The sequence below is a fragment of the Solenopsis invicta genome, chromosome 16 (assembly GCF_016802725.1).
Source record: "Solenopsis invicta isolate M01_SB chromosome 16, UNIL_Sinv_3.0, whole genome shotgun sequence".
NCBI classification, from domain to species: domain Eukaryota; kingdom Metazoa; phylum Arthropoda; class Insecta; order Hymenoptera; family Formicidae; genus Solenopsis; species Solenopsis invicta.
The window spans coordinates 12,016,921-12,044,817 of record NC_052679.1 but is presented as its reverse complement, the minus strand read 5'-3'; the positions used below and the strand labels follow the sequence as shown (position 1 = coordinate 12,044,817).

General features: G+C 35.7%; 1 protein-coding gene across 4 annotated transcripts in view; it reads left to right on the top strand.

Moving 5' to 3' along the window:
- Positions 1 to 27,897, top strand: part of LOC105208186 (proteasome activator complex subunit 4) — a 75,237-nt gene that overhangs the window by 11,725 nt on the left and 35,615 nt on the right. For all 4 annotated transcript variants that reach the window (XM_039458597.1, XM_026140853.2, XM_039458596.1 and 1 more), the window contains 3 exons: positions 150 to 469; positions 11,308 to 12,304; positions 20,087 to 20,360. In XM_039458597.1, coding sequence (XP_039314531.1) covers positions 150 to 469; positions 11,308 to 12,304; positions 20,087 to 20,360 — 1,591 coding nt within the window. The remainder of the gene's footprint in view (positions 1 to 149; positions 470 to 11,307; positions 12,305 to 20,086; positions 20,361 to 27,897) is intronic.

The following is a 27,897-nucleotide window of genomic DNA, read 5'->3' as shown; positions in this document are numbered from 1 at the left end:
AACGGAAATTTTTTAGGTATTGGCCGCTATAAATGGTGGTGTCTAATCGGGTCTGTGCGCAACTGGGACCTTCCCTAAAAATATACTTTTATATACGTGTTGGAATGTTTAATTAGTAAAGTAAATACATTTTATTTATACGGTTTCAGAGAGAGATACGCTAAACCGTCGTGGGAAACTTCAATCCCCGATGAAAATAAATTAACAGATTCTGATGTTGATGCTTTTGTTATGACTATGTTGCCAGTAGTTATGACGGCTATGTTCAACAAATTTTGTATAAACGAAGCCTGCCAGGCTTTACAGTATCTAGCTACTATAAGGCCGAGTTTAGTAATACCGGACATGTTGGAAAGGATGCAGTCTACATTTGATTCTTTGACCGAACCGCACAAACTCACAGCTTCGATGATTTGTATGGTAGCTGTTGCTAGACCGATGGTGCAAGGCTCTAGAAATATAAACAAAGGTATAAAACTTGTTTTTTGAGTTGTGTATTGCACAGAACTATTTGGATGGAAAAAAAATCTTGCACTATTAAATTGATGCGCAATTTAATAGTATTGATATTAAAAGGCATTTATAAACTTCTCCCTCCCTAAAAAAACTGAAGATTAATATAAATTTTTGTCTAATAATGTCTTAAAATATTAAACAAATTTTTTTATATTTTATAAAAAGATTTTCAAAAAATATCTTGTATTTCTTTAGATTTTTAAAGTTTTTTTCGGAAAAAAATTATAAAATAAAAAATTTTAGAATATTTCAGAACTTACATATAACAAATTCTAGAAACACAACTTTTTTAGTATCTTGGAAAAGTAATCGTATAAAAAATTTAGAAAGTTTTCAATAAAATTATAAAATTATATAGAAATTGTGAAAAAAATTTGAAATTTATACAGAAATTTTAAAAAATTATTTGAATTCTAAGAAAAATCTTTATTACAAAAAATTTTTATAGTGTATTTTTAAGGATTTGTTATATTTTAAACTTATGATCACTTCTACAAGAATATTTTAACTCTATATTGTAGTTTTTTTTTTGGAAATTATAGAATAAGAAAGTTTAGTTATTCTTAGAATATTTCAGTATTTAGGCATTGTAAAGAATTGTTACGCTACATCGACCTGCAGACTAAACTAAGTGAGGGTAGTTAGATATGACGAGATTAGTAGCGTCTGACCCGTAACGGGCGGCTACGAACAGCGTCTGTTCTCTATGTTAGGGGCGGCTGAAAGGATACTGAAGAAGGCAACGGGAAACCACTTCGGTGTATTTAATTTCTCAGGATATCACTATGGCGAGGAAACCAATAAAAACGGTCCCTAGTCCCGGGCAGCCCTTAGATGGGCAAGGGATGCGAAGAATCTCCCGGCTCAAAATAGTGAAGTCCAATCTGCGTATATTCACTTGGAACGTTAGAAGTCTCTTCGCTGCGGGGAAACTCAGCAATGCAATCAAAGAAATGAAAAGGATGAAAATCAAGTTCATGGGAATAAGTGAGCTAAGATGGCCAGGAGTAGGCTCATGTGCCCACGAAGGTGGAACCCTTTACTTCTCGGGAAGTGCTGAAGACGACCGACGACACAGCAATGGAGTTGGGATTCTGGGATTGACTCGGAGTTTGTCAAATATGTGAAAGGATTCGTACCAACTTGGACAGAGTCATGCTGCTCCAACTGCATGGACAGCCATTTGATATTAATCTTATACAGATCTACGCTCCTACTTCGGAAAAAAGATACGATGACGATGTGGAAGTCTTGTATGACACTATCAAGGACACACTTCAGGGCCTACCAAGTGACAACGTTAATCTAGTTATGGGGGACTTTAATGCCAAAATAGGGCAAGGAAGAAGAGCCGATATCGTTGGTGATCACGGCTTAGGGGAGAGTAACGAGAGAGGCGATAGGTTTTTCGAATTTTGTCAAGAGACAGAAATGGTAGTGACCAATACATGGTACAAATTACCAAAACGCCGCTTCTACACCTGGAAATCGCCTCTCAATGGGGGGAGCTACCCGGAGCCAGTGAGAAACCAGATTGATTATGTCCTGATAAACAAACGTTTCAGAAACATGGTAAGGAGTATCAAGGCGTACCCCGGAGCAGATATTGGATCGGACTATAACCCGTTGGTCACGAACCTGACGCTAAGGCTGAAGTGTGTCAGGAGTGGAACTGCCGTCAAGAGGATCGATGTCTCGAAGCTGCGAAACATTGAAACGAGAGAGAGCGCCACACTTGACCTCAATAGACAACTGAGCCGAATAAAGAAAGTAAATCCCACGGACGTAAATACGCAGTGGAGCGAAGTAAAGCGGGCTCTCCTTGAGACCAGCGAACAACATCTGAAACCATCAAGACATACGAAGAAGAAATCGTGGATGACGGACGGAATCATGGACCTAATGGAGAGGCGACGGCTGCTCAAGAATAGACAAGAAGAATACAGGAGGATACAAACCCTGATCGAAAAGGAAATCAGGATAGCAAAACAAAACTGGATGAAAAAGAAGTGTGAAGAACTAGAGTGGCTTATATCGAGGCACGACTCGTTTAATATACACAGAAAGGTAAAGGAAGTGGCGGGTTTATAGAAAAGACGTGTACCCGTGTCTATATGCAATGAGCAGAACAAGGTTATCTTAGAGGAGCGCGAGATTAAACGTACTTGGCAAGAGTGTGTGGCCGGGCTTTTTGAAGACACCAGAGCGGGCATCCAAGCTGGAGCGGAGGAGCCGGAGGGCCCTGTCATACTCAAATCGGAGCTGCTGCATGCCATCACATCCGCCAGGAGTGGGAAAGCCGCGGGCCCAGATGAGATTCTAATGGAACTAATAAAATTGATAGACGAGGACAACATAAAGACGATACTAGAACTATTCAATAGGATATACAACACCGGAGTAATACCAGAAGAATAGCTGATATCAACGTTTGTTACCATTCCGAAGAAACAAAGGCCAAAAAGGTGCGCGGATTTCCGTCTGATCAACCTCATGAGCCATATGCTGAAAACATTCCTTCGCATAATCCACGCTCGCATAAGGTCAAAATATGAATAGGACTTGGATGACTCGCAATTTGGGTTCAGAAGTGCCTTCGGCACACGTGAAGCGATCTTTGGGACAAATGTCCTACAAAAATGCCGAGACCACCAGAAAGATGTCTTTGCATGTTTCATAGATTACGAGAAGGCGTTTGACCGCGTCCTGCATAACAAACTTATTGTGCTCCTCCGTCAAGCTGGAGTGGATGAAAAGGATGTCCGGGTGATAAAAAACCTATACTGACAGCAAAAAGCTGAAATAAGGATTGGAAACTTGACAACCTCAAGGGTGAACATACAAAGAGGTGTTAGGCAGGGGTGTATTCTTTCCCCCCTTTTGTTCAATCTCTACGCAGACAAGATCTTCAAGGAAGCTATAGGTGACACAGAGCTCGGAATCAAGATAAATGGAGTATACATCAACACCATAAAATACGCAGACGACATGGTCATCATCGCCGATAGCATAGAGAACCTTCAACTGCTTCTAAATAGGATCTCAGAAGCTGAACAAAGAATGGGGTTAAATATCAACACAAACAAGATGAAGTTGATGATCTTCAGCCGCGATAGCCATGAGAACGCCCTACTACACCTTGATGATGTAAGGATAGAGCGTGTCGCGTCGATCATGTACTTGGGATGCCTGATCACAGAGAACCTGGACCCGGTTGGGAGGTTAGGCGTAGGATAGAGATTGCTCGCGGCGTTTTTAATAACATGAGGTCTTTCTTTTGCGAAGACAACCTTAATCTGAGGCTAAGCCGGAGAATGGTCAAGTGTTATATTTGGTCGGTATTGTTATACGGCGTGGAGGCGTGGACCCTCAAAACGAGCACGCTGAACCGTCTGGAAGCCTTCGAAATGTGGGTCATAAGACGTATGCTGGGTTGATAGAGTTACAAATGCTGATGTTTGGAGGAGATGAGGTGCGCGACGAAAGTTGCTAGTAACGGTCAAATGTAGGAAGATCGAATATCTTGGTCACGTCTTGAGAGGGGAGAAATACCGCCTCCTCCAACTGATACTAAAGGGAAGGATTGAGGGCCGACGTGGGATTGGAAGGAAGAAACTCTCGTGGCTGAGAAATATTAGAGCATGGACTGGGGTGCGAAGCGCGGAGGAGCTCTTTCGTATGGCGGTGAATAGAATTACCATGGCCAGAATGATCGCCAACGTCCGGGGAACCGGGTAGGGCACGTGAAGAAGAAGAAGAAAGAATTGTTGAAAAACGTAAACTTGTTTAGCACTTTTGAAAAGTTTTTTAATGTGTATATACAATAAAAAATTTTAAAATTTTTTGAAAACTTATACTGAAATTATGAAAAATTTTTTAAATATAAAAATTATAAAAAAATATAAAACAATTAAAAAAAATTAAAACAACTATAATTTATTTGATGTTTGGATGAACTCAGTCGAGGATTAAAGAAATTGGTTTGAGGTGGGAGAAAAAAAATAACTTGGTCGAGATTTATCGATTACCAAAAGTATAATATATATTTTCCGGAATATAAGTGATTACATGTAGAAGGTGATTTCCCACACGGAATCGCAACAAGTTACAATGCTTATTACACACAAACGATAACGCTTGAACACGGACGTGACGAGCTATAATTTGATACGCACAGACGGACAGGTGCGGAAATCCCGCTAACAATAGAAATACGTGAGCGAGCGTTATTTCCCGGAACCAGCTCGAGGCTTTGCGGAAGACCAAGTCGGCCTATTTAGAATTTATGTATTTACGCGCCTTGCGTTGGTGACAGTACGAATCTGTTGTGCGCGTTCACTCACCCGGCAAAATTACGAAAAGGTCGTGTGTACTGGTGTTTTTCGTTTATTGCCGGGTTTTGATACTTCACGCGTTTAGAGGAGGATGATTATGAGTCGGTAATTATACTTAAATACTTGTGTATAACACAAAAGTAAAAGGCCTAAAAAGTAAGAACAATAAATATATTAAAAATAAAAATTTACAAATGACTTATAATAAATTTACAGCTTTTAGGGTGATATTTATTGTATAAAAATAATTAAAACGTAATGGTCTGTTATACCATGCACATAAAATTATTGATATTTTATGCGCACATCTTTACATTTCATTTGATTAATAGGGTTTGGAAAACAAAACTTTGTTAACGTTTTTGAAAAAGATTTCTTTTATTTCTTATTTAATTTTTTAAATTAAAAAAAAACATTTTATATTAAATGATTAAAAACAGTTTAAAAATTATATATAACAATTAAAAAATATAAAATTAAGGGAAGTACCTCATGTAAAATCAATTTTTTCACGTTTTTTGTTTTTTGCTAAAATTGTTAAAAAATTATCTCAAAAATATGAAAAAAACATTAAAAAGTTATAAAAGGCTTTCTTTTGTGTTAATTTCGAAGAAAAATGAAGGCCTCAGCGGCAAGAACACGTAGGTATACAACTCGGATTTTAGCACGAGACGCAACTAAGCGTCTTGATTTTTGCTGAAATTGTTAGGAAATTATCTCAAAAATAAAAAAAAAAAACATTAGAAAGTTATAAGAAACTTCCTTTTATGTTAATTTCAAAGAAAGGTGAGTTTGGTGGTGAGCCGGTTTTAGCGAGCCGGAGCGCGTAGGTATACTTTAAAAGTTTTTTCTTAAAACGCTAAATTTTGCGCACTGGCCTATGTAACTCGAAAACTATTGGGTGTACAACTTAGTCCGCTCCGTTTTCAAAAGATGGCTCTAGGTGCTATAAATGGTTGACGGCGACAGCTGATTTTTACTGTATCGTGAAGTGTCAACATCTGTCAACCAAATATTGTTTACAAGCTTTTGAGTTTTGCACAACAAGTTTAATTTTTACTGCGTTGAAAATGTCGAGTTTTGTTCCAAATAAGCACCATTTGCGGGAAGTTTTGATTTTCTGTTTCAAATGGAAGAAAAGTGCAGCTGAAGCGAATCGAATGCTTGTGGAAGTGTATGGTGAATATGCAACATTGGATAAATTTTGCAGAGAATGGTTTCGACAATTTAAAAGTAGTGATTTAGTGTTGAAGACAAGAGCGTTTGGGTCAACCGAAAAAGTTTGAAGATGAAGATTTAGAAACATTACTTGATCATGATTTGTGTTAAACGCAAGAAGAGCTCGCAAAAACATTGGAAGTTACTCAATAAGCTATTTCAAAACGCCTCAAAACCGCGGGATACATCTAAAAGCAAGGAAATTGGGTCCAATATAAATTGAAATCGATAGATATCGGACGACGATTTTGCATATCCTAAATGTTGCTTGAACGGTACAAACGGAAGTCTTTTCTTCATTGAATTATTACCGGGGACGAAAAATGGATTTACTACGACAACCAGAAACGTAAAAAATTGTATATAAAGCCTGGCCAACCGTCGAAGCCGAATATCCATGGTGCCAAGGTAATGCTCTGTATTTGGTGGGGTCAGAAGGGTGTGATCCATTATGAGTTGCTAAAATCTGATCAAACCATTACGGGAAACTTCTACAGGCAACAATTGTAACAAACCGCCTTTTTGCACCCCCTTGGACCGTCCACCGTTCCAGGCTGTCTGGCCGAACAACCGCCGGACAGCGAGTAACCGGCGCACAGCGCCAATAAGAACTGTAAGACAGGCGTAGCGCGCGTATACGCATCCGCGCGTCGAGAGATCTCCGCGCGCACGCGCTCGACCGAAGTGGCGGCCGCTGGACCGATCTCGAGCGGCAGGGATTCCCCCTCCGATACCGTACCGTTCCGTACCCCCGCACCGTCCCTGCCCTCGAGACTCGACTATATAAGCGCCGCCGCTCCTATAGTCGAGGCTTCTTCTCCGTCCGCCTTCCGTCCGAGAACGAAGTATATCCCGAACGCTCAACGGAGTTAAGTGAACTTAGCTTCAGTCAAGCGATCTTGACACGAGCCATCCGCTTCCTAGACCGCCGGTTCACGGGCTCAAGTCTATCTTGGGCTCCACCAGGAGATCCTGGAGGTCGGCACTGTCCCAATCCGCCGTTCTATCTCGGTATCGACTCACGACTCGGGGTGTGGAGTTCCGCGCCTCCACCAAGAGATCTTGGCGTGAGTCGATTACCAACGCCGTTGAACATCGCGGTATTAACCGCAGCGCGCCGCGATCGGGCATAAGTACAGCTGTACCGCTGCGCGACGTTTCCAGCCGTGGCCACCGTCTTCGGCAAGGCCACGGCACCAGCGCGTCAATAGAGATTCCGAATTCCGAGAATCTCGGCTCGGAATCCTGTGCTTGTAAATAAACACCGCTTGTAGATACCGCGTTTTAAATCCGACCGTTCCGACTCTAGCGTTATATGTACCGTTTTTCCGTCCGCACGTCCTGATCTTCCGTTTGTCCGCGCGTAATTCTAAGCTTTTGTTGCGACCGTCCAAGCGTCATCATTATTTGTCCGTCCGCGCGCCGCGTCCAGAACGCCACGATCTTGTGTAACGCCGTACATACGCGAAATAAAGACTCGCTTATTTATCCACCATCTAAGTCTAGTTCTCTTGGCGACCTCATCCACGTCCTTGCCTGCCGAACTCACGCCGCCCCGTGCGCGGAAAAGCCAGGTCGTTACACAATTGATCTGTTTAAAGCGAGCTATAGCCGAAAAACGTCCAGAATATGCGACCAGATACGAGTCTATAATCTTTCACCATGACAACGCTTGGTCTCATGTTGCTGTTTTGGTTAAAAACTATTTGGAAAATAGCGGATGGAAAGTTCTGGCTCACCCTTATAGCCCAGACCTTGCCTCTTTCGACTAACATTTGTTTCAATCGATGTAGAACGTTTTGACTAGAATACGCTTTACTTTAGAACAGGGTATCAAAAATTGGCTCGATTCATTTTTGGCTTTAAAAGATGAACGCTTCTTCCGCGACGGAATCCATAACTTGCCAGAAAGATGGGAAAAAGTAGTGGCTAGCGTTGGACAATACTTTGAATAACGTATTAATTCATTTTATCGTTCAAATAAATGCGTTTTTTAAGCAAAAAAATGGACCGAATTAAGTTGTACACCCAATACTTTACCAATCATCTTCAAATTTTAAATGCTTATTCTTCAAGTATCTGGTCCCAGCATATATCTATCCGATCATTAATACTTTGCTTTAAATAATAATTATTAACAATTGTTTGAAGTGCTTTTTTGTTTATGTCGCCATTTTTGCATTTTATGAATTTTATCAATTATTTAGGTATATACAGTGCGTTGTTACATAAATTAACAAAGTTTTCTTGAAATTTTTGTTTTACATTAATTTTGTGACCTCGTAGGCCGGCGCAAATTCAAGGAGTCAACTTTAAGCAGCTACTGTGCTGTCGTTTTGAAATTTTTTAAAAACAAAAAAATTTTTTAATATTTAAATAGTGAATATTATTGTATACTTTATCTGCATTTTATAAATTTTGTTTTTTTCTTTAAATCAAGAAAAACGGTTGTTTACATGAGTTGCCTTTAAATGAAAAAAGTTGTATTTTCGGGGATCGAACTTGAGGTCTCGAGCGTAGCAGTCAACATTTTAACACCGGATGCTGCTTATTCGAAAACTTTTCTGTAATGGTATTATAAGTGCTGAAAATATTTGTTATTTTCTCGAGAATGCCTAAATAATGCAACTTACGATTTTACTGTAGTAAATGTTTGAGTGAATACTACACATCCATAAAATTTTATTATAATTGGTTGATTAATTACTGGCGGATTCTTCTTGTTAAAATTGTGTTTTAAGATTGAGGAGTTATTTAGCGCATAGTTTCATGAACTTGAAAATATATACCTATAAAATCACATAATAAATATTAGCACAAAGATCTAGCTTTGATTTGCAAGGCTTTTTGTTTAATATTTGTGTTTCCACATATGGGTCGATGTTCTCTATTTAAGGGGTAGCCTTTGAGGTCCTAAAATGTTATCTAAGTTTGGGAATTTATTGTTGGCAAATGAATAACTTTATAAAAAAGCTTAGAGGGCTTTATTGTACATATATTAGCAAGTAAAAAAATATTTTTTAATTTTTTTTTTATGCACAAAATGGCGGCGTACTAGCCCATTTACGAAATCGTCTTTTCTTAAAAATGAATTTTTGCGTGCAAGTTTTCTGCGACATGGTTTATGTTGGAACCAAACAAAAAAAATCTTTATTATCTACATATTCAAAACTACGTAGAGATTTTTAAAAATATTAATTTTTATCAAAATGGCAGCTATTTACAGAAAAAAGTGGATTTTTCACCCAAAAATTTGTTTAAAAAATGCTGATTACAAAAAGAGTTTTCAACATATCGCAAAAAGCCTACATACTTCCCTGTAGAATAGTTACAAGAAGATTGTGTTAAAATTTCAAGTCAATCGGATAAAAATTGTAAGGTAACCTTGCACGCAAATTTGAAAAACTGTGTTTTGAGAAAAACGCGTTTAAAGTTTTGATAACTGATTTTTTGTGTATAAAGTTAAAAATTTTTAATTTATCCTTAATCTGCGATGCCTGCCCCATAAAGCTGTCCTTCCACAAGTTCAGCAGCCTCATTATATTTCTTTCTTGTTGCTAATAATGATATTCTGGTCTCTTTTGCTTCTTGGATGAGACTGCGCTCGGCAAGTATGACGCGCCGCGCATCCAATTTTTAACAATAATAATAACAAATAGTGCCCACCATGAGGTTTTAGACTTGCAAAATTTTTATTAAATTGTTATAACCATCGTTATAATAACAAACAGCCAAGTTTGTTGCATAAACACAGAAACCGACGCTTTCAAAACTATTTACTGATATAGTACAAGTAATAACATCTATATTGTGTTAGACAAAGGTCTATTTTTGGTATATAAATAGGCTCAAATAACTACGAAGCATAGAGAAGACGGAGCCGATTCAAATCGCTTGCAGTTGCTCGGTAGACGCATAGAGACGATTCATTTAATCAGCTCAAACACTATAATACAGTTTGAATTTTGTTCTAAAACTACTTACAGCATATTTTTATAAGTATAAACTAATGATTTAAGCAAAAAAGAAATCGATTTTTTCAAATCTCAAAGGTGGTGTTACCCCTTAATGAGATGTAGACATTTTCTCAGCGTTTCTGGAAAATGTTTTGATTCGCATAAAAAATTTAACAAGGGAACTGTCGTGGGTGTCTGGCGTCGATTTGATTCTCCTTGAAATACAATGATTATTAATGAATGTTTCCATTTTTTACCATCCAAACCCGCATTTGTAATTTCTAATTACAAATTTCTATAATAATATGTTAGAAATACGTATCCGTCGCTAAATCGTGCCTCAATGGTAAAAAGTGGGAACATTCATTAATAATCACTAATCACTCTGTATATTGTTAAACACGAAAATCCAAGAGACCCGTATTTTTTTATATCGGCGGAATCTCATATTTAGGAGGTGAAATACCTTTTGAAAAAAAACAAAAAAAAACGATAATTCTCTTTTAGGGCGAATATTGTTGAAAGTAGAAGAGACAGAAAAAAAATTTTTTTTACAAAAGTTGTACGGTTTAGAATACTTTAAAGTTGTAGAGAAAGAAAATTTTTTGGTTTTTTGACAAATACCCTCCACCACCCAAATTTTTCAAATTTTTTTAGCCAAATTAAAGGCTAATTTTTTACCAAATTTAACTATATATAATAGAATTTTATTTGAAAAAAACTTTGGGTTGGGGTATTTTGTCAAACAAAAAAAAAATTTTTTTTTTCAACTTTAAAATACTTTAAACCGTATAACTTTTGTTAAATAATTTTTTTTTTGTCTTTTCTACTTTCAACAATATTTGCCCTAAAAGAGAAATACCGGTTTTTTTTTCAAAGGGTGTTTCACTTTCTAAACATGAAATTTCGTCGATATAAAAAAATACGGGTCTCTTAGATTTTCGTGTTTAACAATACATTTTAAGGAGAATCAAATTGGCACCGGACACCCGTGACAATTCTCTTGTAAAAAATTTTTTAAATAATTGTAAAATTATATAAGAATTGTAAAAAATCCTGAAATTTATATCAAAATTTTTAAAAATTATAAAAATTTTAAAAATATTTTTACTATACTACTTTATTAGGTAAAACTAAATACTTTTTTTCGAAATTTGTAGCAATATTTTATGCACTTTATGTGTTTAATTACATTGTAAACACATCTGAAATAGCTAATGCATGTAATTGTAATTTTTTAATGTATGTTTTTTTCTGCATTATAACTTTTGTCTTTTTTGTAGGTTATGTTTATTCAGAAGGACCGATGCATGTGTTACCGCTGTTATTTTCGTTGTTACCCGGAATCGATCCAAACGATGTCGGGAAAACCTTCGCCACGTTCCGCCTTATTTCCGTCTATGCCACACTAATTCCTATCGTGGATTCCTCCAGATCGACCATGGTTATGACTGAGGAGGAGAGGATAGTTTGCGAGGCGACGTCACGCTTCGAGGATTTCATACTGCAGTTTTTGGACCGGGTGTTCATGTTTATTGAGTCCAGCTCGTCAGAAAACGTGCGGTTAGAAAACCGCGGCGGCAACTCGAAGAGCAAGCTGGAGTCAATTGCTGAAATCGCACTCTCCGGAGTATGCGCGACCCTCCTACGGGAAATCAGCGATACGATTTTTGAGAGCGCTTTGTACAAGCTGCGCGCATTTATGACGGAGCGGATTCTGGAGACGAAAGTGGCCGGCCAGCTGGCCGCAGCTGTGTACAACAGCTTCTCTCATGTCAACGGTCGTGACACTCTGCGCTCGCTGCTACCTACTCTTGCACAGACCATCTTGCTGTTGATGAACGAGGAGGATGTTTTGAGAGAGGAAAATCTAGACCACCGTCTTCTGCACGCTATGCTCGTGCTATCCGCGATTGTCGATACGCCCGGCAGCAACTTGCTGCCGCACATAGATAAGATACTTGAAATTCTCGATCGCGTATTACTCCTGAAATCGATGGAAGGCAACAGACTGGCCTGTCACCTGTTGAAAAGAATTCTGTCGTCGTTGTCAACCATTACTCCATGGCAATACAGATCCAATGAGAGAGACTACAACGATCCTGATTATCCTTATATTAGGGAATGGGGTCAGAATGTAGATCTTGATAACTTCTGTATCAAGTGGTATATTCCTGGAGAGGAAGAGATCGCCACTATACAACGAATATTTTCGAGATACTTGCCAGTTCAAATTGATAAACTTACTAAATATTGCAAAGACACTAGCATATTTTACAGGTCAGTTCATGCATTTATTTTAATATATTATTTTTGCGTTATGTATAGTTGCTCTAAAGATTAATTTTTAACAAAAATTTTTAAGAAAAGACCACTTTACAAAAATACAAACTATTTTAAAATACATATTTTTATATACAGAATTTTTAGAACAGTTAAAGAACTTAATTCTTGAGGAAATTCTTCAGTTTTTTCTATGATAAGTCCTCGTCTATAATAGGTGCAATAAGCCTTAAGGGGATCTTAAAGTTACTGATTGAATGTCATTAATCTTTTTCGACATCATTTTTTGAATTCTTACTGTAAAGTACTTTAATTACTCTACATTCAGACTACATTTAAAAATCTTCCGGAATTAAAGTCTAGGTACTAATGTAGTCCAAATTCTAACGACTTTATGCCAAGAACGATAAAAATTATTTAAATTTGATCTTTTCTATCCCTAGACTTTTCTACCTCTGTCAATGTGTGTAAATATTTGCTTCAAACAAAAATTTTATAGTGTGTTTGTACAAAATGAAAACGGTTTCAACTACAGATTACTTTAACCCTTAAGTGGGTCTGAGAGATCCCATATGAAGTTTTAAACGCTTGCTGTGTGAAGACGGAATGAGATAGGAGGTTTGGACTAAGACGTAAAAAAAGTTTGAAATCTCGTTTGATCGATATGGTTGATCAACTAGAATTCGAACGGCACGGCAGCAAAGTTTTGTTAGGGTCAATGCGACTCATAGTGTGTAAGTTAAACTTTGTGAGTATTTTACATAAAAAAGCTGGACAAAGTACGTTCGAACAGGTTGGTTTGCGGATGTTACTCGTATACAGGGTGATTCAGAATAACCCGTTGTTCTTTAAGGGACGTATTCCTGGTCGAATTCTAAAACGATTTTTCCTTTGCCAAAAATTTGTCAGACGCTTAGATTTTAAAATATCAGCCGATTAAGTTAGCGTATCAAGGATCGAATACAGGTGGTACGCAGGGGCGGCGCACTCACCGTTCAGTGCGGGTGTGTCGTGAGATGCCTGCTGCGCTCAGCTGATACAACACACAAGTATTTCTCCCTTCTCTCTCTCTCTCTCTCTCTCTCTCTCTTTCTCTCTCTCTGTCACATCACAATGCTAGCTTTAACTTACAAATGTAATTAATTTTCATCTTAATTTTAATGATTTTAATAAGAGAAGTGCCAGGAAATTCTTTGTACAGTTGAAGAATCGAACAAAGAATTGCACGAAATCTACAAAAGTATTTACATCTCGAATTTTTAGAAACAGTAGTACTTTTTTTGTTACAGAGAGAGGTGGGGGGAGGGAGAGAGTAAAAGCGCGCGCACACGTGCTTGCATGAACAAGTTTGGACATGCATTTACTTACGTATTATTCTGTACAGCGATCAATTAGTTGTCTCCACGATGAGACAGACCAAAGTTTCATTGATCCTCTCGTAAATTATCACTTTAATATCATAATACACAATTCATTCACTTGATCAATAAAACTCGAGTAACTAATTAACGATCACTTCGAGTAACGATTGTAACGATAGCATCGTTACGCAGGTAAATTATATCTCTTTCTTGCTCGCACGCCGGATTATAACATATTGTTCCGTCTCTTTTACTCGCACACCCGATCACGTGACGTCAGTACTCTCCGTCTCGCTCACTCGCATGCGCGGCCACGTGACGTTGGTTCCGTTCTCCATCTCGCTCGCTCTTGCGCCCGGTCGCGTGACGTCACGCGTAGCATCGCGCGGGCACGTGCGCGTAGGTGCACGCCGAAAAGTGGGGTAAACACGTGGTTCCAACTGCGTGGGCGGCTGGAGGATATAAATACGGAGCCACACCAGGAAGGAGCAACCAGTTGATTCCAAATCACCGGTACCGACACTCCGGGAGTACTCGGAGCTCCTTGGCTGGGTGTTCTTGGCCCGGTATAACACTCTCCTTATACCGGGTGTTAACTTTCTCTCTTCCTAATAAATTTTTATTTTTTTTGTATCACGGATTGTGAGGAGATATTGATTTAAAATAAATGTTTTGTTAATTTTTTTTTAAATCGGAGTTCCTTTTCTCGACCCTGGCACCGGCGAGCTAATCCGCGACCGCGAGAAAAGTCGTACCGTTACACGATCACTGTAAATAATTATTAGTCATTCGGCGTGCGAAAATATGTAGCTCGATAAAACTCGTGTTTACGCGCGACGAACAGACAACACGTGTTTACTCGACAACAGGAAAGAGCCGACTGATTTTATGGGATACGTTATGATCGAATATGAATGCGTGATTGGTCGAACAGAAATTAGAACGCGGCAATTTAAAAGTAAAGTAGTGATTAATATTGTTTTTAATAATAAAATTTATTGAAAAATATTTTTCTATTTATTTTATTAAAATTATTTTTTTATATCAAGAGATTCTACACTGAGAAAAAAAGTTATTAAATTTTAATAAATATTTGTTTGAATACTTGCAATGACATAATTTATTAAATGTAATTAAATATCTAGATTTCGTGCAATTCTTTGTTCGATTCTTCGACTGTATAAAGAATTTCCTGGCACTTCTCTTATTAAAATCATTAAAATTAAGAAGAAAATTAATTACATTTTTAAATTAAAGCTAGCATTGTGATGTGACAGAGAGAGAGTGAGAGAGAGAGGGGGGGAGAAAGACTTGTGTGTTGTATCAGCTGAGCGCAGCAGGCACCTCACGACACACCCACGCGTAACGGTGAGTGCGCCGCCCCTGCGTACCATCTATATTCGACCCGTGATACGCTAACTTAATCGGCTGATATTTCAAAATCTAAGCGTCTGACAAATTTTTGGCAAAGGAAAAATCGTCTTAGAATTCGACCAGGAATACGTCCCTTGAAAGACAACGGGTTATTCTGAATTATCCTGTATACTCTGTCTAAAGTTAGAATACTATAAAATACTGTAGAAAAGGGAATTTCTCCGAAATATATCATGAAACACATCAATTTTCAATTTTAGACATGATTTAATCAAAAATACCTCATGTTCGTCTTGTTACATAAATACATTTTTTAATAGAAATGGCAATGATGTATATATATATATATATTTTTTTTAGTATGAATCTTTAGCTTTAAAACGCCGTATTGTAAATTTTTTCAAAGTTTTTTGTTGCAAAGATGATTTTTTTTTTTTAGTGCATTTTTAGATGACCAAAAATACCTCATATTCTCCATGTTACATAATTATACTTTTTAAAAGAAATGATTTTGCCAAATATTATTTTGAAATTATGACTCTTTAGCTTTAAAACGCCGTATTTGAAAGTCCTTAAACGTTTTTTGTTGTAAAGATATGATTTTTTGAAGGAAAAATGGATTTTTGACCAATTTCTGATTTTTGCTTAATGATTTTTTTTTTATAACTTCAGAATAAATTATTTTTTGGCAATGCCAATTATGTAGTCATACTTCTGAGATTTTGAACTTTTGTTTGAAAAAAAAAAATTGTAGAAAAATATTGATTATAATCAAATATTGATTATAATCAAAGTTATAGCTTCTCAAAGTTGAAAAAGTTTCTCAGACCCAAAAATGTGTTTCCGTATTTCACAAGATCAGTGTGTTTAAGGCTTAAGAACCAATGGTGAGTTTTTAGATTTAGGCTTGGATACATAAATACATAAAAAAAATTTATGCGTATTTGGACGTGGTTATGATTAACAACATTGATATAGCAGAGCACGTAAAGTAAAAGTTTAGTTCCTGAGTGCCGCGATAGATGGCGTCAAAATCGAAGAACAAGCGGTGAGGATGTCGGAACGGGATGGATCAGATCGATTTCGGACAAGTTGAGAGCCAAGTGACTTGGCGGAGACCAAGGCCGGTATTCATAGTTGATTCTTATATTTAAGATCTTAAGTATCACCTTAAGATGCCATCAACCAATCAGAGAGCCGTATTAGCATCTTAAGACGTTGCTTAAGACAATTTTGAAATAAGACTCGACTATGAATACCTGCCCAAGAGGCTTGATCTTTATCTTGACCTAGTGCTCTTCTGCTTGGCAAGCCGGTCAAAAATAGAAAAGGTGATTTTTTTCGGCGATTGCAGTCTTTATATACTCGAGAGTAGAGAAGAAGGGACGTGCAGCGAGCAGGCGGAACGGTACGGAGCATCTCCCGCCACTCGATCTCGTGTATATCGGGACAGATCACGCGTGCGCGCGTGGCAGCGAACTGTGACGGAACGAAAGCGTGTGCGCGCGGAGTTATTTGAAGCGCTCGAACGCTTGCTTGCTAGAGAGTCTGATAGATTTACTTGGCGCGTGGCGCCAATTTTTGCCGGATATTTGGCCGGACGGCTTGGACGATCGATCGGGGGGGGGGGGGGAGGCGGTTTGTTACAGTCAATTACATACAATTTAAGGCTTACTATTCCTATTATAGATCGGGACTAAGGACTTGAAAAGAAACATAAAAGATGAGATTTAAGTTAGTTTTTAAACAAATTTTTATAATTCTAAAAAAATTTAGGAACAATTTTTAAAAAATATGAAATCTAAGGATTTTTTTCATTAAGGTAAAAATTAATTTTTTTTTAATTCATATGATTTTATTTTTTTTTTTTATACAATTTTTATACAATTTTTAAGATTTTTTAAAATTTTAGTATTTTTTATAACATTTTAAAAAGGACCTCGCACGATTTATATGAAAAAAAAGTTTTTATTTGATTTGCTTGAATTTTTTATATATTGTAGTATTTACATTTCTAATGAAAAACCTCAATTTTTAGAACATTTCTATGTTTAATTTTGGAATTAAAAATATTTGAAGGTTTTTTTCATGACATTGGTTTATATGTAGACTTACACTAGTTTGAGATTGTATGCTTGCTTATATATGTATATCGGTACGTATGAATGCTCATGGATTCGCGTGCGTGCGTGCGTGCGTGCGTGCGTGCGTGCGCGCGCGCGCGCATGTATGTTAGCAGAGATAAGGACCTCATGGTTCGTCATTCCCGTCGTATTTGATGACTCCAAAACCTCTTTGCGTGTGCGTATTGTATACGTGCGTGCGTGCGAGCGCGGGCACGTATGTGTGGATGCGTGTGTGCGTATGTGTGGAAGTAATAAATCGTGGGGTCCTCATCTCTACTGAACACACATACGCACACACACACACACACACACACACACACATACACGCGCGCACGCACGCACGCACGAACACACACACACACACACACACAAGACGCACACGCCGAGAGGGTTTGGAGTCATTAAATACTACGGCAATAATGAACCATGAGGTCCTTATCTCTGCTCTACACATTTTGCGCGCACGCACACACCCGCGTGTGCACGAATACGTAGACATCCACGGACATTTATACGTACCGATATGACATATGACCATGACATATGAGCCGATGTCATGAGACTTTCAAATACTTTACTTCTGAAACTAGACATAAAAATGTTCTAAAAATTGAGGTTTTTTTACTATGAATGCAAGTACTACAACATATAAAAAATTTAAACAAATTAACTGAAAACATTTTTTTTTTTTTTCATATGTATATAAATCGTGCGGGGTCCTTTCTTAGATTTTTTTATTCAAATTTGAATATTTCCGAAATATGCAGAGAAAATATTGAATTTTTTTTCTATATTTATACAGGGTCTCAAATTAAATGTTAAGATTTTGGAAACGTGTAAGGGATTGAAAAACTAAAACAAAAAGTTCTTTAACTTTTTCATGCATGGTGGCACATATATGTGCCAAACTTTTAAAAACTTATATCTTCTACAAAAATAAAGATAGCAATTTCTTCCTGGATTCATTTTAAAGATAAAAAATAAAAATTTTAAAAATATCAACATTTTTAATAATTGTTTTACTTGATCTGTATACTTCATAAAAAATTTATAAAATAGGATAAATAGGAAAAATGCATATATTTTCCATAAAGCATAATAGCAAGTCTGTACGCGGTTGAAGAAGACTAAAATAAGTTTAACCTAGTATTGTTTTTTAATATATATCGTAACATGCAATTGAGAAATACATATATTAACGAGAACAAGACTCATATATTAGAAGTACAAATTGGTTTGGTTCGTTTCCAAAAGATGGCTCTGGCTGTTATGAATGTGTTATAGTGACAGCTGATTCCGATGATTTCAGATAGGTTAGACATTTATCAATAATATTCAGTATATATTGCTTTGAGTTTCATACAAAACTCCTGTTTTTTACTGTGTTGAATATGTCAACTTTTGTGTTAACTAAGTAGCATTTGTAGGAGGTTTTAGTTTAATTGGAAGAAAAGTATAGCTGAAGCGTATCGAATGCTGGTAGAAGTCTATGGTGACAATGTTTCACTGATTAATCATGTAGGGAATGGTTTCGACGTTTCAAGAATGGTTTTTGCGGAAATTAAAAATTGGCTTCTAACTTGGATTGCCTCAAAAGACGAAACATTTTTTTGAGATGGAATTTAAAAATTGCCTGAAAGGTGGGAAAAAGTAATAGCCAATGATGGACAATACTTTAATTAATTTATTCAATTTGTTCTGAAATAAATGCATTTTTGATCATAAGAAAACGGACCGTACTAATTTGTACTCCCAATATATTTTCATTGATTTTTGGCCTGCATTCTCAGATAGCCAAATGAGTTTAAGATGCCGTCATGTTGCTGTCAACAGATGTAGCAAGATGTCGACAAAGTAGGGACACTTTCTCATTATGTGTGAAATATTGCTTTTACGTGAGTTCTAAATTTGATGATGATAAATTGATAGCATCTTTATGACTTCACTTTGTTATATGCAATAAATGTACGTATGATAGCAGCATGACGGTAACTTTTTATCAGTTTGCTGCCTGCACTTAACAGCATATTGACATCAACATGATGGCAACATTTGCAAAAATATAAATATCGTGCATTTGATGAAAACATAATGTTGGAAGCTATTAATAATTTTTTATTTAATAATTTTTTAACTAACAATATCTTAATACTTTTAGATGTAGAATAATTAAAGGGATTATGTTAACGCCATAGCCTTTTTAACAAGATTTTATTTGTATTGAAACTCATAATTACATTGCAAAATAACATTTATGCAAACTTCAATTTTGAAAACTTGACTTCGAGAAATTTTATAAAATGGAATTCTTTTGTTTCAAAACATATTCTTGTCAAAATAAGAATGGAAATTCTTGTAAAATTATGCCTTTTATTCTTTAACGTATAGTTTTTATTTGCGAGAAATTTAGTTTCGCCGCGTCCATCTGTCGACGGTGCCGCGGCGGGTAAAAATTTTTCAATTCTTTGTCAATACTTTGTTAGCAACAAGTTACAATTAAAAATCTTCAACGATTTTCAGCAAATATTTTGCAATATGTGTAAAACATTAAATATCACATGTCATCAGTTTGTTTATGTTGGCACGATAATGTATAAAATGCGAACTCATCGCATGTTGTTACTTTGCTATCAACATGATGCGTTATTAAGCCTCAACGTTTGCTCTTAAAATTTCATACATTGATGATGTCTATTTGTTCTTATGTTGTTAACTCCTTTTCTACATAAGATTTCGATTCGACAAATTGACGGCAACTTTACAATTTGTGAAGTACATTAGTTTACTTAATGTGCTAAATCACACTTGGCTATTTGGATTACTAATTTTATTTTACGTATTTTCATTGTTCTTAGAAAGAATTTAAGACATAAAAAGCTATCTTAAATGTTAAAATGTCAATAAATAAATAATTGCAGGGAGGAACTATTAGCTAGTTTAAATATCGTATGCAGTATTATCAGAGGCTCTGAATCTGTGTTACCAGTATGGTCAGAAGAGTCACTCGAATTAGTCAAGTCTTCCATGACATGGAATACATCTATAACGTCCACGTGTGGAATGAAAGGACATGTTACGATGCCTGATGGTAGCAATGTTAGACAGTATCTCACTGGAATCATGAGGGATGTCCAACAGGCAATGCTTGAGAATGCCGAGGACAATACGAAGAGTTTCTTTGGACTAATACGGGTATGTATACATTAAACATTGTGCAAATATACAGTGTGTTTGGTTTGATAAAGAATAGAGTCGTATGGTTAAATTGGAAACAGCAAGGACTGATAAAAACAATTAAGATACAATTAATATTTATAAAACAAATATAGTAACATTCATATTCAATTTACATAATTTTAACATAATTTTAACAATACTACTATTAGATACACGGGAAAACCTAAAATGTTTTAAACCTGCTCTTGTGTTGTTGAATACATATGAATTACGTTTTCAGCAAATACACAGCAATTAGTCAAAAATTTGTGCTCAGCATTAAGTTGCTTGATTTTGCAAAACATGCTTGGCTATCTAGGAAGTTTTACGTAGAATAACCCAATTGTATTGAAAAATCAGTTTTGATATTTAAAGAAAAATCACAGAGGATGGAAACAGGATTCTAACTTGAAAAATGATGTTTCTCACATTTTCGTATTTTGCAAGTTAATATCTATGCGGTTAATGTTTTTTTTTTACGTTTTCATGGACACTACAGCTTTTTTAGCATTGTTCTTTTATTCATTCTATTTCATTAATTATTTTGAATGAATAAATTGAGAATTATATATATTGACCATAATATAACTTTCAATTATTCAAATTTGCCGTAAAATATATGTGTATGTACCCTTTAAATTTAATCCAATTTAAATATATTAAAAAAAATGTATGAAATCTTTAAATCGCGCCAATTATAAAGAGAATATATTAATGTTTAAAATAACTGTTGTACTACTTTTAATAAATAAAATCCAAGTGATAGTATCTTTATTTTTTTAATAAAGCCCAAGTGGTGGTGGCTAAGAATTAAAGAGGAAAAAAAACACAAAATTTTATTGAAATAGAAAATTTTTAAACTACAAAAACTTTACGCTATTAGATGTCTAAATATAATAATAATAAGAAACCCTTCTTCAGTCGCAGCTAGATCTTAGTGCCTATATTTATTTGTGTGATTTTATATACTTCTTCGAATTCAACCAGAACGTGCGTCGAATTTTTTCCGGTCGTAACACAGCGTGTTGAATAAGAATTAGTATTATCATGATTTTTATTAAATGAATTAATTTAATATAGTAATTGATGCTGATTTGTATCTATATACCTATTCCCCTCTGAAAAAATTTATATAGAGTAGTATATAAAATCACACGAATAAATATAGGCACTCAGATCTAGCTGCGACCGAAGAAGGCTTTTTTATTATTATTGTGTTGGTACATTATTGGTCTAAAAACATATCTTTAGTCTAAATATAATCTAAATACAATGTTGTAAAATATAATAAATATAGTAACTTAGAAAATTATAATAATTTACAATGTTACTTAAATGTTAAAGAAACTTAATCTGTAACTTATTTTGCGTAATTACTTTTATAACGCATATTTTACAAATGTTACATTTATTTCATTTTTTTTATGTTAATTTGTTTTATTGCTTCTTTTATTTAGCACCGCCAAGTCTTTGTAATTTAAAAATTTTTTATTTTAATAAAATTTTATATATATTTTTTTCTTTAATTCTTAGCCACCACTATTTGGGTTTAATTAAAAAAATAAAGATACTATCACTTGGATTTTATTTCAAACATTAATATATTCTTTCTATAATTGGGGCGCGATTTAAAGATTTTATACATTTTTTTTTTTTTTTTTTAATATATTTAGGTTAGATTAAATTTAAGGGGTACATACACACACTTGGCGCCTTTTTTACCTTTTTTGTAATTTTGTACTGATATCACATGTTTTGTAGTATTAAGCAATATATATATTTTTTGTGATAAAAGTTATAATTTCAACTTACAAGTAAGATTGTAAAGGATTAATGAATATATATATATATATATATATATATATATATATATATATATATATATATTTACGTATAATAGAAGCAAGAAGTTCAAAATTTCAAAAACTATTTATGTGAATATAAAAGTTTAAAAACTGCTTACTTAAATATAGTTAAATCAAAAATCAATTTTTTACCAGTGTAAAATAAAAAGAATGGAAATTCTTATAATCAAATCTTCAGCTCCACCCACAGGAAATAATATATGTTTTTTGTATAGACAAAGATATGTATTATGCTTTTACAAGTACTATGCATCAAAATTTATAATGTATGATTGACAAAGTGCACATGAATATGATAATGGAACAAAACTAATTAGACCAAATGCGCATTATTTAATCTGTTTTTGTCTTCTTACTTTCCTCCAATGGATATCTCATTTTTCTCATGAAAAATGCGTTTTCTCAGATCTTCCTCTAATTCATAATTCTTTAACTTTTGCGTTAATGTAAATGTATCTTTTGAATGAATTGACGTTTGAAACAAGTCAACTGATTGAATAAAGATATAAAAATAATTCTAATGCCTGTTGTACGTATAATTTTACAAATTGAGTTTTGGAGGTTTCAACGCTGCATGTTTACGCTGGTTTCAGAAATTTGTGACTGGATTATTAATTAATAAGTATGGCAAGTACATTTTGAATCTTGTTTATTAAAGTTAATAAAGTTAAGTGTAATTTTTACAATGTATATAGAATTTATTGAGTTTACTAGTTAAAATAATACATGATATTAAATATGCTTGCTGTGTTACAAAGTGAATGTTAATTGTAAATTAATAATATGTTTGTTTATCTCGCCGTATTACCTGATATTTAATAATGTTTTTGAGCATCTTATAAAAGGTATTTAGATAATTTATTTTGTAACACGAGTGATCATATAGTATTTAATATCATGTATTATTTTAACTAGTTCAATGAGCTATATACACACATATATATGTATATATTATATAATATATATATATATATATATATATATATATATATATATATTGTAAAAGTTACACTTACTTTATTAACTTTAATGAACAGGATTCAAAATGTATTTACCATACTTATTAATTAATCTAGTCACAAATTTCTGAAACCAGAAAAAACATGCAGCGTCGAAACCTCTAAAACTTAACCTGTAAAATTACATGTACATTAGAATAATTTTCATATCCTCATTCAATCATTTGACACTTGTTTTAAACGTCAATTTATTTGAAATATACATTTACATTAACGTTAGAGTTACAAAATGATGACTACTTATTGTTAGAGACAGATCTGAGAAAGCACATTTTTTATGAGAAAAATGAGATATGCGTTAAAAGAAGGTAGAAACACAAAAATAGATTTATATATATATATATATATATATATATATATATATCTTTATTGTACCATTCAACTTTCGCCAAGAAGCGGGACTTGGTTTACATAAAATCCTTAAATCTATTCATCCTTCCACACTTTCCCTACTCTCTCTCTACCCTACTTCATACATTTCTTCCGCCATATTTTTAGAGACATAGTCTCTTTATGCGCATGTGTCTACTTTATATAAATTCTCTTATATATATACGCGCCTCTCTATTCGAATACTGTACACAAAAAACAAAATAACAGGTAGCATAGAATACATATTGAACTAACAAATAGATAACAAATACATAACATAACAATTACATAAATACATAGAACATGTCACAAACATAACACCCATCCAATATACCTATCGACACCCCTCCCCTTACTTCTCCCTTTCCTCTTCTGCCTTTCTACTTTTATACTTTTCCTTTTCCCTCCAAAATTTAACTAACACCTTCTCTTTTCTTTCATCTAAACTATCGCTTTCTAACTTACTTATCCTTTCCTCTACACTTTCTCCTAACTCCTTAAACCAGTCTTTTGTTATTTCGCATTCTCCCGTAAAATGCGCTAAACTATCTTTCCCTATCTCGCAGAATACGCAATTTCTTTCTTCCTCTTTTAACCAATATTTATTCTCTACCTCCATATTCCCACATCTCAATCTCATCAACGCTCTTATTCCTTCCCCATTTTTCCTTTTTCTCACTTCGCTTTCCTCCAAGTAACACGGTATCCTGCTCCTATCCATGAATATTTTATATCTCTTATTATATTTAGCCTCTCTAATTCTACGCTCCTCCTCCTGTCGTTGTACATCCCTCTCTCTTCCCCTTAGTTCCTTAATTAAATCCCTCTCTATCTCTGGCATACCATCTATCGCTACAATCCCCCAGCCATTTCTATTATAATATTTTTCCCTCTCTCTTCCATATAAATCTTTCCATCCATCCTTCTTTTTTTCCAACCAGCACACCCATTTTACCCATCTCTCCTCTCCCATCTCTTCAATCTTTTCTTCATATTTTCTCGCTCTAATACCCCATTCTACTTTTCGCTTGTCCAACCCTAATTCTCGTGTAATCAAATATCTTGGTGTACAGAAATCTATTTTGAACATCCATCTTATATAATCTAGTGAAATCTTCTCTAGTTCCTTTCTTTCCTCCCAACCCCATAATTCTACCCCATAGGACATTACATTCTCTACCAAATACTTAAACAACATCCATCTCCTTATGAAATCCTCCCTACAGATCCTTTCTCCTAATCCCCATACCATATTAGCTGCCAATCTTCCTTTTCTCCTTAATTCCTTTATATGATAATCATAATCTCTCCTATTAAAATTGAAACCAAGATATTTGAATGTTTGCACCTCCTCGATTTCTTTCTTTCCCCATTCCCATTTCCTTTTCTTTTCCTTTCGATCTTTATTGAACACCATCATTTTCGATTTATTTGTATTTAGCTTTAAATTCCTCTCTTTTAAAAACCCTCCTAAAGTTCCCATCATGTCACACATAGCCTCCCTATTTTTCGCTAGTAATACTAAATCGTCCGCATACGCCAACATCCATACTCTATCTTTCCCTAGCTTCAGTCCCCCTATTCCTCTTTTCTCGAAACATTCATCCAAATCCGCAATATACAAATTAAAAAGCGTCGGACTCAGAACACACCCCTGCCTTACATCTTTCTTTGTCTTGAACTCCTCCGATAATCCTTCCTTCGTCCTAATTGCTGCTCTTGTGTCTCTATAAATTTCCTTCAACCTCTCTATTAGCCCTCCATTGATGTTTTTCTTCTCCAAAGTTTCCCATAGTTTCTTTCTGTTCACATTATCAAAAGCCGAGCTCAGATCGGCAAAAAAGGCATACACCTTTTTCCCTTTTTTCCCTGCTTTTCTCTCTCTCTGGATCAGGTGACTGAGAACAAAAATATTGTCCGTGGTCCTTCTACCCTTCCTAAAGCCACCTTGGCTCTCAGGCACTAAGGTCCCACGCTCAATCTCCTCCTCCAGTCTTTTTCTCAGAACTTCCGCGTAAATCTTATACGCCGTACATAGCAACGATATCCCTCTATAATTCTCCATTTTCTCAGTGTCTCCTTTCTTATATATCGTTGCTATGACACTTTTCTTCCAGTCCTCCGGAATTCCGCTGCCTTTCCATATACACGTCAGCAAATCCGCTAACCTCTTCACTTTTCCTCCTCCATATTTCCACGCCTCCATTGGAATTCCGTCGAACCCTGCTGCCTTTCCTTTCTTCAATCTCTTTACTGCTCTCTCTATCTCCTCTATCTTCAGTCCCTGTTCTGCTTGTTCCATCTCCTCAAACTTCCTCACCTCGCTTTCCTTCTCCTCTTCTACTTCTTCTCCTCCGAGCAGTTCTTTAAAATGCTCCTTTCAGCTGTCCTTACTTATCGTGTTTTCCATCCAGTTGCTCTTTCCTCTCTTCTTATTGATCACCTTCCACACTTCAGCCTCATTTTTCAATTTCTTGAGCTCCTTTTCTTCTCTCTCCTTCCATTTCTTCTTCCTCTCCTCCATATGCTCCTTAAATCTCCTTCTCTCTTCCAAGAATCTTTCTCTACTCGACTTCCCTAATCTCCAGCCTTTGTATAGTCTGTGTACTGTCCTTTTCTTCCTCGTGCAGCTCCTATCCCACCATTCCTTGTATCCTAGTTTCCTCTTTCTTCTTCTTCTTCTTCTTACTTTTATCATTGCTTTTTTTACCAAATCTTTTAACGCCTTCCATTTTTCTTCTATTGTGTTTTCATTTATCTCCTCTGCGTCTTCTCCTTCTGTCCTTTCCTTATATAAAACTATGTCCTCCTTCCATCTGTAGCTCCATTCCTCTTCTTCTCTCCTCTCTTCTCCTCCTTCATACATCTCTTTTCCTCTGTCTTCCAGTATTTCCAACACCAGAGGCATGTGATCCGAGTCCGGTCGCCCTACAACCTTAAAACTATTTACAATTTCCATACAATAATCGTTCGCAATTACATAATCAATCGTAGAGCTGCCCTTTTCTCCTATATAAGTGTATTCGCCTTCCCTATCTCCTATCATTGTCCCATTCATAATATGCCCACCTATTTCCCCCACTAAATCTACTAGTTCTCTGCCCCTGCTGTTAATTACCTTATCTTTACTTTTCCTTACGACATTCCATCCTTCTTCGTCATTACCTCCTTCTAAACCAATTCTTGCGTTAAAATCCCCTCCTACCACTATATACTCCTCTTTATTCTCTTCTACCACTTTTTCTATTATCCTTCTTATCGTTTCCCAATTTCTTGTGACATAAACTGCTACTATTATATAATCTTTCTCACCTTCCTCCCCCTTGATTTTTATTACAATTACCCCATCCTCCTCCTCCCATTCTAAATTTAATTTATCTTTTTTCCAGTCTTTCCTTATCCCTACAATAAATCCCCTCATTGCTCTACCTTTCTTTTTTACCCTTTTTGCGCAACTACACATCCACCTGTGCGTCGTCGGTAACTTTCCCTTAATTTTCTCCCACCCCTTTTCTTCTACCCAGGTGTCAATTAAACAGACATACTCCATGTCCCCTACAAATTTCCAAAATTCCATATCTTGCCTCCATATTCCTGCTATGTTCCAAAACATAAAACTTTTGATTTCCCTTTCCTCTCTGCTTTCTCCCCTTCCCCTTCTTGGCTTACTCGAAATTTGTACTATTTTCCCTCCCATTCCCTCCCCCCTTCCTCTCTCGCTACCCTATCCTTATCTATCTCTTCTTCTATCTCACCCCAGCTTCTCCAAGTATTTCCTATTTTGACTCTCCCCGTTCCTACCTTCACCTCCACCCCCTTCCCTCTTTGTTCCCTTTTCCATTTATGTATTCTTTCCTGTATCTTTCTCTCTTCCCACGATAAATCATTTTCTATATATATCTTTCCTCCTCTTAGCTTACTCTTATTTGCCATAATTTCCCACTTTTTATCCTCTCCCTCTACCTTTGCTATTACTACTGCCTTGTTAATTCTACACATCTTTATCTTACACTCTATTCCTAGTTCTTTCTCTATAAACTTTTCCACCCATGTTACCTTGTTCCCCTCCACCTCTTTTATCTTATCTCCTAAACCTTTAATTACGAAGTTATTCCGCCTTTCCTCTCTCTCCTTCTCAGTCACCCATTTCCTTACTTTACTAACCTCTCTTTCGCTTAGCCTACTACATTCGCTTCCCCGCGTCCTCCAGCTTCCTCCGCTCCTAGAACTTCCCTCCTCCCCTTCCCCGCTCCTCGA